Source organism: Equus asinus, chromosome 9 (assembly GCF_041296235.1).
Source record: "Equus asinus isolate D_3611 breed Donkey chromosome 9, EquAss-T2T_v2, whole genome shotgun sequence".
Classification (NCBI taxonomy): domain Eukaryota; kingdom Metazoa; phylum Chordata; class Mammalia; order Perissodactyla; family Equidae; genus Equus; species Equus asinus.
Genome location: NC_091798.1, coordinates 94,255,903 through 94,270,557, shown reverse-complemented (window position 1 = coordinate 94,270,557; position 14,655 = coordinate 94,255,903). Strand labels below are relative to the sequence as shown.

General features: G+C 35.5%; 1 protein-coding gene across 6 annotated transcripts in view; it reads left to right on the top strand.

Moving 5' to 3' along the window:
- FCHO2 (FCH and mu domain containing endocytic adaptor 2) overlaps positions 1 to 14,655 on the top strand; it is a 115,729-nt gene that overhangs the window by 53,315 nt on the left and 47,759 nt on the right. For all 6 annotated transcript variants that reach the window (XM_070517964.1, XM_070517965.1, XM_070517962.1 and 3 more), the window contains exons 9-11: positions 1,358 to 1,402; positions 3,323 to 3,395; positions 7,491 to 7,515. In XM_070517964.1, coding sequence (XP_070374065.1) covers positions 1,358 to 1,402; positions 3,323 to 3,395; positions 7,491 to 7,515 — 143 coding nt within the window. The remainder of the gene's footprint in view (positions 1 to 1,357; positions 1,403 to 3,322; positions 3,396 to 7,490; positions 7,516 to 14,655) is intronic.

Below are 14,655 nucleotides of genomic sequence, written 5' to 3'. Positions count from 1 at the left end.
TGCCCTAGTAAGGGAGATGTTGTTAAATAATTGTGAAATAATCAAATAATTGATTAAATAAATAATTGAAACTTTTATGACTGTTTTATTCTGCTTATCATTAAACGTTAAGAAATTAGAACTGAAGAAGTAAATCTTAGATTTGGGATCCAGAAGAAGGACATTTTAGCCAAAATTTTTTGATGTTCCTACTTTTAAAGAAATCTTTCTTGTTAATCACTGGTTTTCTTTCGTAATGGAAGATGACGAATTTGTATATAGTTATAGTTAATTTTAATGTCTCAGAAGAACTAGTAATAAAATCCTGTCTTATCTACTCTTTACTTCAAGCTCTATTTTTAAATTTCTTGATATGGTAAGTTGTACCAATTACCATTAATACATTAAAAATTATTTCACAAAAATGCTGGACTTGCATAAATTTATATATTATAAAACAGGGCTAAAATGACAATTTAATGAAAGATAATTCTTTGGTCTGATATTTAGCTTTGCATATATTTTAATAGAAGAGTGATTCATGCTTTTGCTGCTTTCTTCACTACCTAAAGAATTTCGTATTTCACTTAAATGAAATATACTGTATTTTATGGCATTTAAGGCTAATATCAGCAGACATGTCATTTCAGGGCTATTTCAATTGTTTTCTAACTGATTTCCATTTTGTCACCTCGCTCTGTGCAGTCTGTCACTGATACCAGTGCTAAATTAATTTTCCTGTAAAACCCGTTGCAGGGGTGTGTGTGTGACCTCTTGGGAAAACTCTTCCCGTTGCCTGCACACTGCAGTTCAGGTTCCTTGACTTGCCATAGAGTTAGAGAGGGCTGGGTTGTCATCCCAGTGTCATCCCTTAGCTAGTATGTCATTAATTCGTTTATTTGTTTAGCGCATATTCATTAAGGACCGATTATTTGCCAGTTCACAGCGGTGAATGAGACAGACAAGGTCCCAAGCTTACGTTCTAGTAGTGTTTACTATATTGGTTCCCTGTCCTTTCCGTGAGACAGCCGAGGATTCAGCAGCTGTCACTAACTTTGCTTATTTTCCATCAACTGTACTGCAGGCCCTTGAAAGCAGAAGCTACGTGTTAGGTCTCTGTGTCTCCAGTTTTGTGGTATCAGATATAAAGGGTTTTCGGTAAATTGTGATCATCATAATAGGCTAGTCTTAATTTTTTTCCACTGTTAGGATTGTTTGATTTTTTAAATTAGTGCTGCTATTTTAATTAACACTATCAGGTAACACTGGAACACAGTTCAAAACAATTACAAAGATGTGTTGTAATCAGATCTGATCTGATTGTTTTCTACCAGCTTTTTCTTCCAATAGCACTTGTTCATACGTATGTATTTTTTAGGCCTCATTGAATTTGAAGAATGTGACCCTGCTAGTGCAGTTGAAGGTAAGTTGACTAGTTGTGATGTGTGGCAACTAGGTAATGTCTTGTGTTTATTGAACAAGTAAAGAGGGGCTGCTCTCCATTGGTGCCAGGATGTCTGTAGAGTGATGTAAAAAATCTGAATGTGGTTTGAAGGCTTGCAGGTACTGATCTTTACCTAACGAATAAATAGTAGGTGTGTCCAAAGGAATATGAGTGTGTTAGAATGTATATTTTAAAAAATTAAATATAACATATGTTTTCGAATATATATCGAGATTTTTCTCCATTGACATTCAGTTTTAAACATTTTAGTGTCATAAATATGAAACTAATCACTACGCATTAATGTGTACGCCTGTTCTACAGTGGATAACATTTCAGGAGCTAATGAGGCTCTCCTTTAATGTTCATATTGCCGTCATTCAGAATGGGTGAGGGTTTTACTTGGAGAAAGGGTCCATCACCCTTCCTGTTTAAATTGACCTTTCCGCAGTATGAAATCCATAGTAGGAAAAATAACTGCTGTTTTTGTCATGTTTTGTATATCTCCCTCTGCGAGCTATGAGAAATAATTTGAAAGCAATCTTCTGTTTTTTCCAAGAGCTGTGTAAAAATTTGGAGAAATGGTTTGCTGTTGTGTGTAAGGTTGTTATTGGAACAGTTAGGAGCTCTGGGGCCTAGACTTTCTATAGGTGCTAGCTGTTTGAGAACAATGGTTATTTGAGTTCTCTGTACTTCAGCTTGCTTTATTGTAAAATGTGAATAATAAATAATACCTACTTTGTGAGAATGAAAATATATTTGATTTAAAAAATATTATAACATGCTATACAAATGTATGGTTCAGGGAGCTAGTTTTGCATGAAAGCAAGTACATTCTCAGATACCTGGATTCGAATCCTGGCTGTAGTATTTACTGGTTCTGTAACACTGACTTAAAAAACCAAAAACAAAACTACCGTTGAGTCTCCTCATCTGTAAGATGAGAAGTTAGCTTAGATATTCTTGAATGCTCGAAGCATAAGCAGCTAAGCTTTAAGTGCTGGGTTCTATCAACAATTAATAGCATGACTGACCTTTAAAAAATAATTTGGGGCCAGCCTGGTGGCATAGTGGTTAAGTTTGTGAGCTCCAATTCCGCAGCCTGGGGTTCACAGGTTTGGATCATGGGTGCGGACCCAGCACTGCTTGTCAAGCCACACTGTGGCAGCATCCCACATAAAATAGACACAGATTGGCACAGATACTAGCTCAGTGACAATCTTCGTCAAGAACAAAGAGGAAGATTGGCAATAGATGTTAGCTCAGGGCCAGTCTTCCTCAACAAAAATACCTAAATAAAAGTTAAACAATTTAAAAAATTAAAAATAATTTGTCATGTAAGAAGAGGAGGAAGAACTGGCATATTAGCAAAACAGATGATATTTGTTCCTCATTTATGGTGGAATTGATTTATAACATTGTTTATGTCAGACATATGGACAAAAGAATACCATAGTATAGTGTTAATGGATCTGTTGTGTTATCTTTTTATTTGGAACAGCACGTTTATATTTTGTGACCCTCTAGACAGGGAAGGTGATTTGACTGACATTTATAACAAAATCTAATACAGTGAATAATGTGCTTTCTTTACGTTTTAAGATGCCTGCACATGCTTCTTGCTTGAGCGGATTTAGGGAAGACAGGAGAAGAAGAGAGAGCGTTGTGGAGCCTTTTGGTGAATAATAGGCTGTGTTACGCTAACATAAGAAACGTCTGAACAGACTGTGACTGTGATTTACGTATTAGAATTTAGCAGTTCATACTTTTATTTCTTTCATCCAGATTTGCTATCCACAGTTATGAGCAAATTATGTGTCAGATATAAGATTCATTCATAAGTTCAGTACGTTTATCAGGAACAGTTATGTTTCTATAACAATATGCATTTATTTTAAGGTATAAAACCAAGGAAAAGAAAGACTTTTGGTTTGCCAGGAATAATTAAAAAGGAAAAGGATGCAGAGTCCGTGTAAGTATATTAAATATTGTTAAAATCTTTTTGGTTGTTGTAAGCAATTAAGAATAAGACTATTGTTTTGAATTCAAAAAGAAAAAATTCTTTTGGAAATAACTCAAAGTGTTTTTATGTCTAAGGTGTGAAAAACACAAACTTTTCTAAATATGTTTGTCAGCTCCTCTGGTTTTAGTTAAAAATATTAACTTTTCAGGGCTGGCCTGGTGGCGTAGTGGTTGGGTTCACACTCTCTGCTTCGGGAGCTTGGTGTTTGCAGGTTTGGATCCTGGGCACAGACCTATACATCGCTCATTGGCCAATGCTGTGGTGGCATCCCACATAAAATAGAGGAAGCTTACCACAGATGTTAGCTCAGGGCCAATCTTCCTCACCAAAAAAAAAAAAATAAATTAACTTTTCATATTATTTTAAAATTTTAAGATGGAAACTTTAGTGTCTTGAAATTGAAACTTTGAAGATACTGTTATTTTATAAAATGATGCATGTGTTTTTTAAAAAATTAAAAATGGAGAGAGAACTAAAAATTCTTCTATGTCTTAATGTGTAAGAAAAATCCATGGTGAACAATTTTGTGAAAATCCTTCTAGACAGTTAAGCATATAGGCACATAGCATACATGTAAATATAAACGGAAAATGTTAAATGGGGGAGAAAATAAGCTGTAACATGTTTTAAACATACCAGGTTGTCATTTTTAGGTGGTGGATGGAGTATAAGTCCAATTTACCTTTTTTAAAAAATAAGGAATTAGTATGCAAAGAATATATAATTAGCACATAAGAAATTCAAGTAGTATTTGCTAAGTGAAGTTTTCTACCTTGGCTACACTTCAGGACTACCTGGGAAATTATAGTGAATACATCTGTGCCAGGCCCCACCTCAGAGCAATTAGACCAGATTCTTGGGGCACAAGGCCCCAGCATAGTTTTTGTTTGTTTTAAGCAGCCTGTGTGATTCCTGATAGCTGCCTGGGGTTGTGAATCATTGAGCTGTGATTAACCAGCGACAAACTGGAATTAAAGGAATCTTTCTTTCTGTAACTACCCAACCCATTTAGACCGAAAAGACGCTAATCAAAAGTCTTGAGTGATTTGTCGACCCAGTAACATTGGCTGAAAATTCATTTAAAGTGGCTACTTCTCTAGCATAATCAGCAGAACTCTCGCGAGATTTAATGTTTTGGTGCGAGCTTATATTTTCTTTTTTCATTGCGGTAACATTGGTTTATAACATTATGTAACCTTCAGGTGTACATCATTATATATTTCGAATTCTGTGTAGATTACATCATGTTCTCCACCCAAAGACTGATTACAGTCCATCACCTCACATGTGCCTAATCACCCTTTTCGCCCTCCCCCCTCCCCCCTCCCCCCTCCCCCCTCCCCCCTCCCCCTCTGGTAACCACCAATCCAATCTCAGTCTGTATGTGATTATTTTTTGTTGTTTTTATCTTCTACTTAGGAATGAGATCATAGGGTATTTGACTTTCTTTCTGTGACTTATTTAACTTAGCATAATACCCAAAGGTCCATCCATGTTGTCACAAATGGCCGGATTTCACCATTTCTTTTGGCTGAGTAGTGTTCCATTGTGTATATACACCACATCTTCTTTATCCATTCGTCTCTTGATGGGCACCTAGGTTGCTTCCAAGTCTTGACTACTGTGAATAATGTTGCAGTGAACATAGGGGTGCATGTATCTTTACGCATTCGTGTTTTCATGTTCTTTGGATAAATACCCAGGAGTGGAATAGCTGGACCATATGGTAGATCTATTCCTAATTTTTTGAGGAACCTCTGTGTTGTTTTCCGTAGTGGCTGCACCAGTTCGCACTCTGATAGGTGCTTATATTTTCAACATGGGAAGAGAACAGTGTGCACTGTGGGTGTGCTTGCCTCCTAGCTCATTATATTCTTATCATCTGAGTTTCTCAGAGTTTCTACCATTCTGAATGTCCCTTTCTTCCCCCTTCAAGTTTTATTTGATTAACAAATTAAGACCAATTGCAAAGCGATTTATATCTATAATTACTGTCTCTTCTGCAAGTGTCTTTTTTGAGCATTTATGAAGAGGATGGAACCTAATCTCTCTTTATAACATTGGAAATACATATTGAAGTCTAAACAATTGATTTGTGAGTAAAATTTTTAACTGTAGCCAATTCATGTGTCAGGAAAGATATTGTAAAGAATAATGGCCTAAAATTAAAATATTTTTATAATGTATGGTTTTCACAGCTGTTTATTCAAGGAGTTTATAATATTTTTTGTATATTCCATGTTTTTAAAATAGTTTTCCACGATCAATAATTTTCCAATGATCACTAGGCTGCTTGGATATTGGAATATTTTTTCCCAAAGAGAAGGCGGAAAACCGATGCTTAAACCTCTGCCCCACGATTGCCTTCTTCCAGCGCTTCCTGGCAGGAAGAATGCTAGGACTCACTTTGCTTGAACTGCCGAGGCTCTTGGCATGCTTCCTCTTCTGGCCTGAAGGCTTTGGGAATGCCAGCAGTCCTGGAAGAGCGGTCCCTCCCAGAGCCTGACCTTCCCCGCCCTTGTCTGCGGCCTCTGCAGCCCACTGTGAAGGCGCCCAGCTGGGTGCTGTGCACAGCCTGGAGAGGTCGGGCTGAAAGCCTTTACACAGCTGTTCGGAACTTGTGCACTTACTTTATATTTAAACTATCTTTTTAGAACAGAAGAAAGAACTGTTCTAACATGTCATTTGATTTGATTCTGTAGAGGGGTTGAGTTTGTTACTATAGTGCATTTTCTGGAACATTTCCTCAGAGTGTGCATAGATTTTTTTGATGTAATATTCCTCATCTACCAATAATGAGGAAGCTGTTTTTCAGAATTTGCGATTGAAAGTGACTCTTAAATGGCTGTAAAGACACACGGGGTTTGCACTTGCCCTTTCTGTCTGGTGCTTCCGTTTGGATTTCGAGTAGTCCTCTCCTCCTCTTTTCATTTTTTCAGTCTGTTGCATCTAATCTTTTAACAAAATTCTTCAATCTTAAGCTTCTTCTGATTTGTGCTCAGTCTTCAAGTAGGTAGAGATTACCTGTTTATCTTATATATTCTCAGTGCTTTTTATTATTGCTCATTTGGCTCTTCAGGTTTACCTCCTGCCTCTTTCCGGTTTATAGTTGGAGTGGCAGATTCTAATAGTATCTGCGTTAACTGTCTCAAGCCAAGGAATGTGTGCCTAATCCAAATGCCTTTACATATGCTCTATAATTTTTGTTTATTAATTTATTTTAGAATGTTTACATACAATTTCTTCTAAGCTTATTCCTCATGACTTCAGTGTCTTTAATTTTATATATTTAGATCTATATTTGGTTAATTGAGAAGGTTGGTTGGTCTTCTTTATATTTTAGTTTTACATTTAGAATAGTAGTTTCTGCTAGTTTATATCCAAATGCATATTTGTGTATCAGTTAAAAGATAAAATACCAGTTCTCAGCTGCGTGTTACATTAAACTAGAAAACTATTGCAGCTGGAAGCCTAACTACTCATTTAACATTTGGAGAAAAGTGGTTTTGACTTCTGTATATATTAGCTTAGGGGAAGTACTTCAGATGAAAGTGAAGTTTTAAAAAAATGTTATTTAAAAATGTTATTTACCAATAATATAAATATATTTTTTTAAGCCAAGCTTTCCTCTTTAGGGGAATTATTTTTTTTTTACTTTCTCTACCTAAAGAATTAAAAGCCACTAGAAATCCTTGCAGGACTGACAGCTTCCTTGATATGATGTGTGTATATTCCATGATATGTGTATATTCATGGAAAAAAAGCACTTTTGAAAGTAGTTTTTAAAATACTTGTGAGCTGTTTGTGTTTTATTTTGTTATGGATTATGGGTACAGGAATACCTTCTTTTGAATTTTAAAATCATTTGATATATTTTAATCTTCATAATTTGATATCTCTAAATATTTTTGTAGAGTTTAAAAGTTATGTTTAAATAAAGGTAAACACTTTCAATATAGTATAATTATGAGATAGTTCTAATAGTTCAAGTATTTGAATATTTCAAATAGTTGAATATTTCTAATACTTTGTTTATTTTCATAGGGAATGCCCTGATGCAGATTCACTTGTAAGTACATTTTACTTTGATATAAGTAATTTAAATAGGCTATTTTCATTAGGAAATGACCAGCATATTTGGGTTGGGTTGTTTACAAATCTTTCTGAGAGAAATACTAACTAGGTTATTGTAAGTTCACTATTAAAATTACTTTACAGATGAGTTTTTGGCTTTATATTGCCAGATACTTTCCTCTTAAATAGAGAGTGGTTCTAACTACCTTTGAAAAGTGGACACATTGCTTTTAAGATTGGAATGGTGCCATATCGTATTGCTTTTTCCTGGGAAATATGCCAGATCTCAGATCTTCATACTCTTAAAATGTGGTGCTCTTACTAACTTATTCTTAGATCTATTAAAATACTACTTTATTTGCCATGTGTTTGAGTTTTAAGAGATTACCATTTTACAAGAAATAGCAACAACCAATGGTTAGTACTTTTCTGTGTGTATTTTGTTTTAAAGAAAATTTGTTTATATTTCTTGTTTGAATCTATTTCTTTCTATATAATTAATGAAGACATAGAGTGGAGCTCCCTGTGGTTATAATGGGAAAGTAGATTTTCCAAATGGTGTGAGTAATGTGTAGACAGACGCCTTTTCAAATTGTCCATTGGACACTTGTCGTGTTGCTAAGTGTAGCAGCGTCGCGCTGTCTGCTTTGCTCATCGTTCTTGTCCGCACAGCTCTTGTTTCTTGCCCCAAAACACCTTGGTCTTTTACAGCATGAAGATGTACCGAAATAAAGAACCGGATATTTGGTGAAACATTGTGTTTTCTGTTACTTAAGTAAAATAAAACTAGTATTTTTGTTTCATATTTCAGCTTTAAAATAGAATATTATGATTTGTTAATAAATTTATAGTGAAAATAAAGTAGACTTCTGATGAACTCTAGGGTTCGAGTCGTCTGGAGCGATGGTGTGCCCCTTGCCGCTTGTCTGCCTGGGTGGCTGGGCTCCTACTGAATGAGAAGGTCACAGATGTGTGCCCTTGGCTTAGTACTCATTGTGCATTTTATTCCTAAATTAATTATTTGTAGTGCTTCTTTGATGGTAGTAACATGGAATAAAATCCTTAATACTTCATGTTTTATTACTTTATATATACTCTCAAGAAAAACATTTTCAATTCTCTCAGTTCATTGATACTGTTCTATAATGATCAGTATTAACCAATTTTTAGTCAGTACTTATCTGGAATTAGAAAAGGGCTTTTAAAGAGGACACAAAATTCTGATGCCATAAGAAATTATTGATAAATTTGTGTAGAAATGAAAAACTTATAAAATTAGAAAAAATATACTATAGAAGGATTTGAATCACTACAGGTAAATTGGCAGAGTGTATTAGCAAGACATGTAACACGGGGCTAATTGCTTTCCTTTGTAAAGTTTTCTATAAAGTAGTATAAAAGCTAAGCAAGCGCCCCAGTAGGAAAAGGAAAACAGGTAATTTTGATTAAAAGAAATAAAAGTAGTGATTAACCGTAAGAAATACTGTTCAAAATAGTAGTCTAATTCTGATACAATTACTATTACACCTATCATGTTGGCAAAAGTTTTGATATACTCATACTGTTGCTAGGAATGTAAATTGGTACCATCTGTCTTCTGGAGACTTGGCAGTGTCTCCTCGAATAAGAAATGTGTGTTCTTTTTGACCCTGCAGTCCTATCGCTAGGGGTTTCCTGTTATGGCTGTCTTTACAAACTTTGTGTATATATATATGTGCTTGATCAAGATCTATGCATATATAGAGGGAGGGGGTAGAGGCAGAGAGAACAAAAAACTGGAAACACTAAAGCATGCATGAAAATGAGGATTGGTTAAATACGTTATTAAACATTCACTTAACAAAGTAGTAATCAGATGTTATAGAATTAAGTTGCTCTGCGTCTGCTGATGTGGAAGGAGCTTGCTAAGTAAAAGCAAGTATCATTTCTTAAGTAATGGTGTTTTGAAAATGTGTGGGTATATGTGTTCCCTTTTTTAAAGAGAATGAGTTACAAGACACTTGACTGTGGTTTCTTGTGGTTTCAAAACAGAACCTGACTTGGACTTTGGGGGTCACAGAGGATTACACTGGTGGTCAGCAGGGATAGCGGGCTTTCATTTTTTTGTTGTTTTATTTATGGCCTGTTATTATTTATTTATGGCCTATTTATGGCCTTTCATTTATGGCTGGTCTTACTAATTACTTAAAATCAGTAGTCTACTTTGGTAGGGAAATTATTGTTCATTTTTTGTTCCTTTTTAAAGTCTATGTAATTTAAAAAAATTATTTTGAGGGACGACATCCTTTGAAGATTGACCAAGGAAGTATGAATTGGTCTTTTCTTTTGGTTTTGACCGATTTCCCCTTTCTGAACAGAGAGATTGAGAAACATTCCAATGACTTGTGAGCTCTATCTTAATATATTTTTTTAAATCACTACCACTACTATCCAGCAAAACTGCCTTTAAGATTGGTGAGTGAAGTTACTTCTCTTTCTTCTTCACACTGCTTTTGTCTTAACACTTTGCTCCAGCATTGTGGGGCCCTAATATAGAAACCATGGATTGAATGGACAAAGGGGTAAACAGGTAACATGTAAGTTTTTATTAGTATCAGGTTTCTGTGAATAGTTGTAGCATTGAAAACTTACTACACTGTTAAATGAAAGTTTTTATTTTCAAATAGTTATCAACGTACAGAAAGTTGTAAAGACGGTATAGAGCAGTCCCGTCTGCCTTTTACCCCACCCATTTCTCCTGTTGGTAACATCTTGCAAAACTACTGTTATACACTGACAGTTAAGATATTGACACTAAGACAGTCAAAACAGAACATGTCCATTACCACAAGGCTCTTTCCCGTTGATTGCCCTTTCATAGCCACTTGCCCTCCATCCTCACCCCTCCTTCACCTCTGGCAACCACTAATCTTGTCTCCATTTCTATAATTTTGACATTTCAAGAATGTTATTTAAGTGGAATCAGACTGTATGTAACCTTTTGAGATTGGCTTTTTTCACTCAGCACAATTCTCTGGAGATTCATCCAGGTGGTTGCGTGTATGAAGAGTTCATTTCTGTTTATTGCTGCGTGGAATTCCGTGGGGTAGATCCATCGGAGTTTGTTTAACCAGTCACCTGTTGTAGGACATCTAGTTGTTTCCAGTTTTGGGCTTTTAGAAATAAGTTGCCTTGCACAATCGTGCACAGATTTTTTGTGGACATAATGTCCATCTCTGAATCTGGCAGTTTTCTTTCTGAACTCTGTTTTTCTGAAGTCTCATAGTAAGACAGTCCACTCTTTTCTTTTAAATTAATGTTTGCATGGTATATTTTTTTCCATTCTTTTACTTTTAGTCTACCTATGTTGTTATATTTGAAGTGGATTTCTGGTAGGTAGCATATAGTTTGGTCATGTGTTGATTTTATTTTATTTACTTTTTATTAAGATTATGATAGTTTACAACCTTGTGAAATTTCAGTTGTACCTATTGTCAGTCGTGTTGTAGGTGCACCACTTCACCCTTTGTGCCCACCCCTCATCCCCCCTTTCCCCTGGTATCCACCAATCAGTTCTCTTTGTCTACATGTTTAACTTCCACCTATGAGTGGAGTCATACAGAGTTCGTCTTTCTCTATCTGGCTTATTTCACTTAACATAATACCCTCAAGGTCCATCCATGTTGTTGTGAATGGGACTATTTTATCCTTTTTTATGGCTGAGTAGTATTCCATTGTATATATATATACCGTTATCTTCTTTATCCAATCATCAGTTGATGGGCACTTAGGTTGCTTCCACGTCTTGGCTATTGTGAATAATGCTGCAACAAACATAGGGGTGCATGGGACTTTTGGAATTGCTGATTTCAAGTTCTTTGGATAGATACCCAGTAGTGGGATCGCTGGGTCATATGGTATTACTATTTTTAATTTTTTGAGAAATCTCCATACTGTTTTCCATAGTGGCTGCACCAGTTTGCATTCCCACCAACAGTGTATGAGGGTTCCTTTTTCTCCACAACCTTTCCAACATTTGTCACTTTTTGTTTTGGTTCCATTTGCCATTCTAACAGGTGTAAGGCGATATCTTAGTGTAGTTTTGATTTGCATTTCCCTGATGATTAGTGATGATGAGCATCTTTTCATGTGTCTATTGGCCATCTGTGTATCTTCTTTGGAGAAATGTCTGTTCATGTCCCCTGCCCATTTTTTGATCAGGTTGTTTGATTTTTTGTTGTTGAGATGTGTGAGTTCTTTATATATCATGGAAGTTAACCCTTCATCAGATATATAACTTGCAAATATTTTTTCCCAGTTAATGGGTTGTTTTATTGTTTCAATCCTGTTTTCCCTTGCCTTGAAGAAGCTCTTTAATCTGATGAAGTCCCATTTGTTTATTCTTTCTGTTGTTTCCCTTGTCTGAGAAGACATAGTGTCTGAAAAGATCCTTTTGATACTAATGTCAAAGAGTGTACTGCCTATATTTTCTTCTAGAAGGCTTATGATTTCAGTTCTAATCTTTAGGTCTTTGATCCATTTTGAGTTTATTTTGGTGAATGGTGAAAAAGAATGGTCAATTTTCATTCTTTTACATGTGGCTGTCCAGTTTTCCCAGCACTATTTGTTAAAGAGACTTTCTTTTCTCCATTATATGCCCTCAGCTCCTTTGTCAAAGATAAGCTGTGCATAGATGTGTGGTTTTATTTCTGGGCTTTCAATTCTGTTCCATTGATCTATGCACCTGTTTTTGTACCAGTACCATGCTGTTTTGATTACTGTAGCTTTGTGGTATGTTTTGAAGTGATGCCTCCAGCTTTGTTCTTTTTTCTCAGGATTGCTTTGGTCATTCGGGGTCTTTTGTTGCCCCATATGAATTTTAGGATTCTTTGTTCTGTTTCTGTAAAGAATGTCATTGGGATTCTGATTGGGATAGCATTGAATCTGTAGATTGCTAAAGGTGGTATGGACATGTTAACTATGTTTATTCTTCCAATCCATGTGCATGGAATGTCTTTCCATCTCTTTATGTCATCATCAGTTTCTTTCAGGAAAGTCTTGTAGTTTTTGTTGTATAGGTCTTTCACTTCCTTGGTTAAATTTATTTTATTCTTTTTGTTGTGATTGTGAATGGGATTGTGTTCTTGAGTTCTTTTTCTGTTAGTTCGTTGTTAGAGTATAGAAATGCTACTGAATTATGTATGTTGATTTTATACCCTACAACTTTGCTGTAGTTGTTGATTATTTCTAATAGTTTTCCAGTGGATTCTTTGGGGTTTTCTATATATATAAGATCATGTCATCTGCAAACAGCAAGAGTTTCGCTTCCTCATTGCCTATTTGGATTCCTTTTATTTTCTTTTTCCTGCCGAATTGCTCTGGCCAAACCCTCCAGCACTATGTTGAATAAGAGTGGTGAGAGTGGACACCCTTGTCTTGCTCCTGTTCTCAAAAGGATGGCTTTCAGTTTTTGCCCACTGAGTATGATGTTGGTTGTGGGTTTGTCATATATGACCTTTATCATGTTGAGGTGCTTTTCTTCTATACCCATTTTATTCAGAGTTTTTATCATAAATGGATACTGTATCTTGTCAAATGCTTTCTCTGCATCTATTGAGATGATCATGTGGTTTTTGTTTCTCCTTTTGCTAATGTAGTGTATCACGTTGATTGACTTGCGGATGTTGAACCATCCCTGTGTCCCTGGTATAAATCCCACTTGGTCATGGTGTATAATCTTTTTGATGTATTGCTGTATTCGGTTTGCCAAAATTTTGTTGAGGGTTTTTGCCTCTATGTTCATCAGTGATATTGGCCTGTAGTTTTCCTTCTTTGTGTTGTCCTTGTCAGGTTTGGGGATCAGGGTGATGTTGGCTTCATTATCATATAATGTGTTAGGGAGTGCTCCATCTTCCTCAATTTTCTGGAATAGTTTGAGAAGGATAGGTATTAAACCTTCTTTGAATGTTTGGTAGAATTCTCCAGAGAAGCTGTCTGGTCCTGGACTTTTATTTTTGGGGAGATTTTTGATTACTGTTTCAATGTCTTTACTTGTGATTTGTCTATTCAGATGCTCTATTTCTTCCTGCTTCAGTTTTGGGAGGTTGAAAGAGTCTAAGAATTTATCCATTTCTTCTAGGTTGTCCAATTTGGTGGCATATAGTTTTTCATAGTATTCTCTTATGATCTTTTGTATTTCTGTGGTATCCGTTGTGATTTCTCCTCTCTCATTTCTAATTTTATTTATTTGATTCTTCTCTCTTTTTTTCTTAGTGAGCCTGGCTAAGGGTTTGTCAATTTTGTTTATTTTTTCAAAGAACCAACTCTTTGTTTCACTGATCCTTTCTGCTGTCTTTTTTGTTTCAATTTCATTTATTTCTGCTCTAATTTTTATTATTTCCCTCCTTCTACTGACTTTGGGCTTTGTTTGTGGTTCTTTTTCTAATTCTGTTAGGTGTCGTTTGAGATTGCTTATGTGAGATTTTTCTTGTTTATTGAGGTGAGCCTGTATTGTAATGAATTTCCCTCTTAGGACCACTTTTCCTGTGTCCCAAATGAGTTGATATGGCGTGTTTTCATTTTCATTTGTCTCCAGATAATATTTGATTTCTTCTTTAATTTCTTCAGTGATCCATTGTTTGTTCAGTAGCATGTTGTTTAGTCTCCACATTTTTGCCCCTTTCCTGGCTTTATTCTTATAGTTGATTTATAGTTTCATAGCATTATGGTCAGAAAAGATGCTTGATATTATTTCAACCCTCTTGTTGAGGCTTGCTTTGTTTCCCAAGATATGGTCTGTCCTTGAGAATGTTCCATGTGCACTTGAGAAGAATGTGTAACCTGCTGTTTTTGGATAGAGTGTTCTATATATATCTCTTAAGTCCATCTGGTCCAGTTTTTCATTTAATTCTGTAATTTCCTTGTTGACTTTCTGTCGGTCATGTGTTTTTTAATCCTTTCTGCCAGTCTCTGTCTTTTGTTATATTTGTATCATTTTATTTAATGTAATTTTTGACGTGTCAGGGCTTGAGTCTGCCATTTTATTTTTTGTTTTCTGTTCATTCTGTTTTTTGTTTTCATTTTCCTGCCTTTAGATTATTTGAACCTTTTTTAGAATTCCATTTTGGTTTATTTATAGAGTTCTTGAGCGTATCAC